This window comes from Mya arenaria, chromosome 12 (genome assembly GCF_026914265.1).
Source record: "Mya arenaria isolate MELC-2E11 chromosome 12, ASM2691426v1".
In the NCBI taxonomy this organism is placed as follows: Eukaryota; Metazoa; Mollusca; class Bivalvia; order Myida; family Myidae; genus Mya; species Mya arenaria.
In genome coordinates, this window is record NC_069133.1 from 28,577,187 (window position 1) to 28,580,887 (window position 3,701).

The following is a 3,701-nucleotide window of genomic DNA, read 5'->3' on the forward strand; positions in this document are numbered from 1 at the left end:
CATGGTGGTGGGTAAGTGCGCATGTTTTCCTCACGGTGGTGTGTTAAGTGGCGCTATGTTTCCTCATGGTGGTGTGTAAGATGCGCATGTTTCCCTCATGGATGGCTTGTAAAGTGGCCTATGTTCCATCACGGTGGTGTGTAAAGTAGCGCATGTTCCTCATGGTGGTATGTAAGTGGCGCATGTTTCTCATGGTGGTGTGTAGGTGGCGCCATGTTCCCTCATGGTGGTGTGTGGTGGCTCTGTTTGCCTTCACGTTGGTGTGTAAGTGGCCTATGTTCCATCACTGTGGTGTGTAAGTGCCTATGGTTTCCCTCATGGTGGTGTGTAAGAGGCCTATGTTTCCCTCACGGGGGTTGTGTAAGTGGCTCTATGTTTCCTCACGGTGGGTGTAAGTGCGCATGTTTCCTCCACGGGGGTGTAAGTGGCGCATGTTTCCCTTCACGGTGGTGGCAAGTGGCGCAGTTTCCCACACGGTGGTTGTGTAAGTGGCGCATGTTTCCCTCACGGTGTGTGCAAGTGGCGCATGTTTCCCCACGGTGTGTGTGTAAGGGGCGCATGTTTTGCCAAACGGTGGTGTGCAAGTGGCGCAGTTTCACACAACTGGTGTGTGTGGTAAAAGTGGCGCATGTTTCCTCCACGGTGGTTTGTAAGTGGGCGCCTGTTTCCCTCATGGTGGTGTGTAAGTGGTGCATGTTTCCCTAATGGTGGTATGTGTAAGTGCGCATGTTCCCCTCACGGGATGTGGCGCATGTTTCTTCAAAGCTGGTGTGTAGGTGGGACGCATGTTTCCTCATGGTGGTGTGTAGGTGGCGCAGTTTCCATCATGGTGGTGTGTAGGTGGCGCATGTTCCATCTAGAGGTGTGTGGGGCGCATGCTTCCCTCATGGTGGTGTGTAAGTGGCACATGTTTCTTTCACGGTGTGTGTAAGTGGCGAATGTTTCCCTCTGATGGTGGTAATGGTGCATGCTCCTTTCATGGTGGTGTGATAGGTGGCGATGTTCCCTCATTGTGGTGTGAAGTGGCGCAGTTTCCCTCATGGTGGGTGTTCAAGTGGCGAATGTTTCTTTCACGGTGGCTGTGTAAGTGAGGCATGTTTCCCTCACGGTGGTGTGTAAGTGGCGCATGTTTCTTTCACGGTGGTGTGTAAGTGGCGCATGTTTCCTCATGATGTGTTGTAAGTTGGATGCATGCTTCCTGCATGGTGAGTGTTTGAGGTGGATGGCGCATGTTTCCCTCATTGTGTGTGGAAGTGGCGCATGTTTCCTCATGGTGGTGTGTAAGTGGCGCATGTTTCCCTCATGGTTCGTGTGTAAGTGGCGGCATGTTTCCCTCACGGCGGTTGTTGTCATGGTCTATGTTTCACTCATCGTCGTGTGTAAGTGGCGCAGTTTCCTCAAGGTGGTATGTAAGTGGCGCCTTGGGTCCCTCACGGTGCCGTGTAAGTGGCGTATGGTTTCCCTATGGTGGTGTGTAGGTGGCGCATGTTTCCCTATACAGTCGGTGTGTAGTGGCGCATGTTTCCTCACTTTGCCGTGTAAGTGGCGATGTTCCCTCACGATGTTCGTTGTTAGTGGCGCCAGTTCCTCACGGTGGTGTGTAAGGGTCTATGTTCCTATGGGTTCTGTTGTAAGTGGCGCGTGGTCTAAGGTGGTATGTAAGTGGGCGCATGTTTCCCCCACAGTGCCGTGTAAGTGGCGATGTTTCCCTCATGGTAGGTGGAGGTGGCGCATGTTCACTCATGGTGGTGTGTAAGGTCTTAGTTCCACACTGTGGTTTGTAAGTGGCCATGTTTTCCCTCATGTAGGTGGCGCATGTTCCCTCAAAGGGTGTGTAGGTGGCCATGTTTCCCTGTGGTAGGTTGTTAGGTGGCGCATGTTTCCCTCTGTGGGGTAAGGGCCGCATGTTCTGTCACGGTGGGGTTCGTGGCGCATGTTTCCTCCGGTGGTGTGTAAGTGGCGCATGTTTCCTCATGGTGGTTGTGTAAGTGTAAGGGCGCATGTTTCCCTCAAGGTGGTATGTAGTGGCGCATGTTTCCTCTCACGGTGCCGTGTAAGTGGCGTATGTTTCCCTCATGGTGTGTGTAGGTGGCGCATGTTTCCCTTACGTCGGTGTGTAAGTGGGCTGTTTCCTCACGTTGCCGTGTAAGTGGCGCATGTTTCCCTCCGGTGCCGTGTAAGTGGCGCATGTTTCCCTCCGGTGGTGTGTAAGTGGTGCATGTTTCCCTCAAGGTGGTATGTAAGTGGCGCATGTTTCCCCACGGTGCCGTGTAAGTGTGCGTATGTTTCCCTCATGGTGGTGTGTAGGTGGCCATGTTCCCTCATGGTGGTGTGTAAGTGTCTTATGTTTCCCACACAGTGGTGTGTAAGTGGCGCATGTTTCCCTCACGGTGCCGTGTAAGTGGCGTAATGTTTCCCTCATGGTGGGTGTAGGTGGCGCATGTTCCCTCACGGTGGTGTGTAAGTGGCGCATGTTCCCACACGTGGTGTGTAAGTGGCGCATGTTTCCCTCATGGTGGTGTGTAAGTGGCGCATGTTTCCCTCACGATGCCGTGTAAGTGGCGCATGTTTCCCTCAAGGTGGTATGTAAGTGGCCTATGTTTCCCTCACGGTGCCGTGTAAGTGGCGTATGTTTCCATCATGGTGATGTGTAGGTGGCGCATGTTCCCTCATGGTGGTGTGTAAGTGGCGCATGTTTCCCTCATGGTGGTATGTAAGTGGCGCATGTTTCCCTCATGGTGGTGTGTAAGTGGTCTATGTTTCCCTCACGGTGGTGTGTAGGTGGCGCATGTTTCCCTCATGGTGGTATGTAAGTGGCGCATGTTTCCCTCACGGTGGTGTGTAAGTGGCGCATGTTCCCTCATGGTGGTATGTAAGTGGCGCATGTTTCCCTCACGGTGGTGTGTAAGTGGCGCATGTTTCCCCCACGGTGGTGTGTAAGTAGCGCAAGTTCCCTCATGGTGGTATGTAAGTGGCGCATGTTTCCCTCATGGTGGTGTGTAGGTGGCTCATGTTTCCTTCACGGTGGTGTGTAAGTGGCGAATGCTTCCCTCATGGTGGTATGTAAGTGGCGCATGTTTCCCTCATGGTGGTGTGTAGGTGGCGCATGTTTCCCTTATGGTGGTGTATAAGTGGCCTATGTTTCCCTCATGGTGGTGTGTAAGTGGCGCATGTTTCCCTCATGGTGGTGTGTAGGTGGCGCATGTTCCCTCATGGTGGTATGTAAGTGGCGCATGTTTCCCTCATGGTGGTGTGTAAGTGGCGCATGTTTCCCTCATGGTGGTGTGTAGGTGGCGCATGCTTCCCTCATGGTGGTGTGTAGGTGGCGCATGTTTCCCTCATGGTGGTGTGTAACTGGCGCATGCTTCCCTCATGGTGGTGTGTAGGTGGCGCATGTTTCCCTCATGGTGGTGTGTAAGTGGCGCATGTTTTCCTCATGGTGGTGTGTAGGTGGCTCATGTTTCCCTTATGGTGGTGTATAAGTGGCCTATGTTTCCCTCATGGTGGTGTGTAAGTGGCGCATGTTTCCCTCATGGTGGTGTGTAGGTGGCGCATGTTCCCTCATGGTGGTATGTAAGTGGCGCATGTTTCCCTCATGGTGGTGTGTAAGTGGCGCATGCTTCCCTCATGGTGGTGTGTAGGTGACGCATGCTTCCCTCATGGTGGTGTGTAGGTGGCGCATGTTTCCCTCATGGTGGTGT

General features: G+C 53.2%; 1 protein-coding gene across 1 annotated transcript in view; it reads right to left on the reverse strand.

Annotated features, from left to right (window-relative positions):
* Positions 1-1,846, reverse strand: part of LOC128210581 (uncharacterized) — a 51,328-nt gene extending 49,482 nt beyond the window's left edge. The window contains exon 1 of the mRNA XM_052914933.1: positions 1,593-1,846. Within this exon, the coding sequence (XP_052770893.1) occupies positions 1,593-1,846 (254 nt within the window). The remainder of the gene's footprint in view (positions 1-1,592) is intronic.
* Between the last annotated feature and the right edge of the window lie 1,855 nt (positions 1,847-3,701).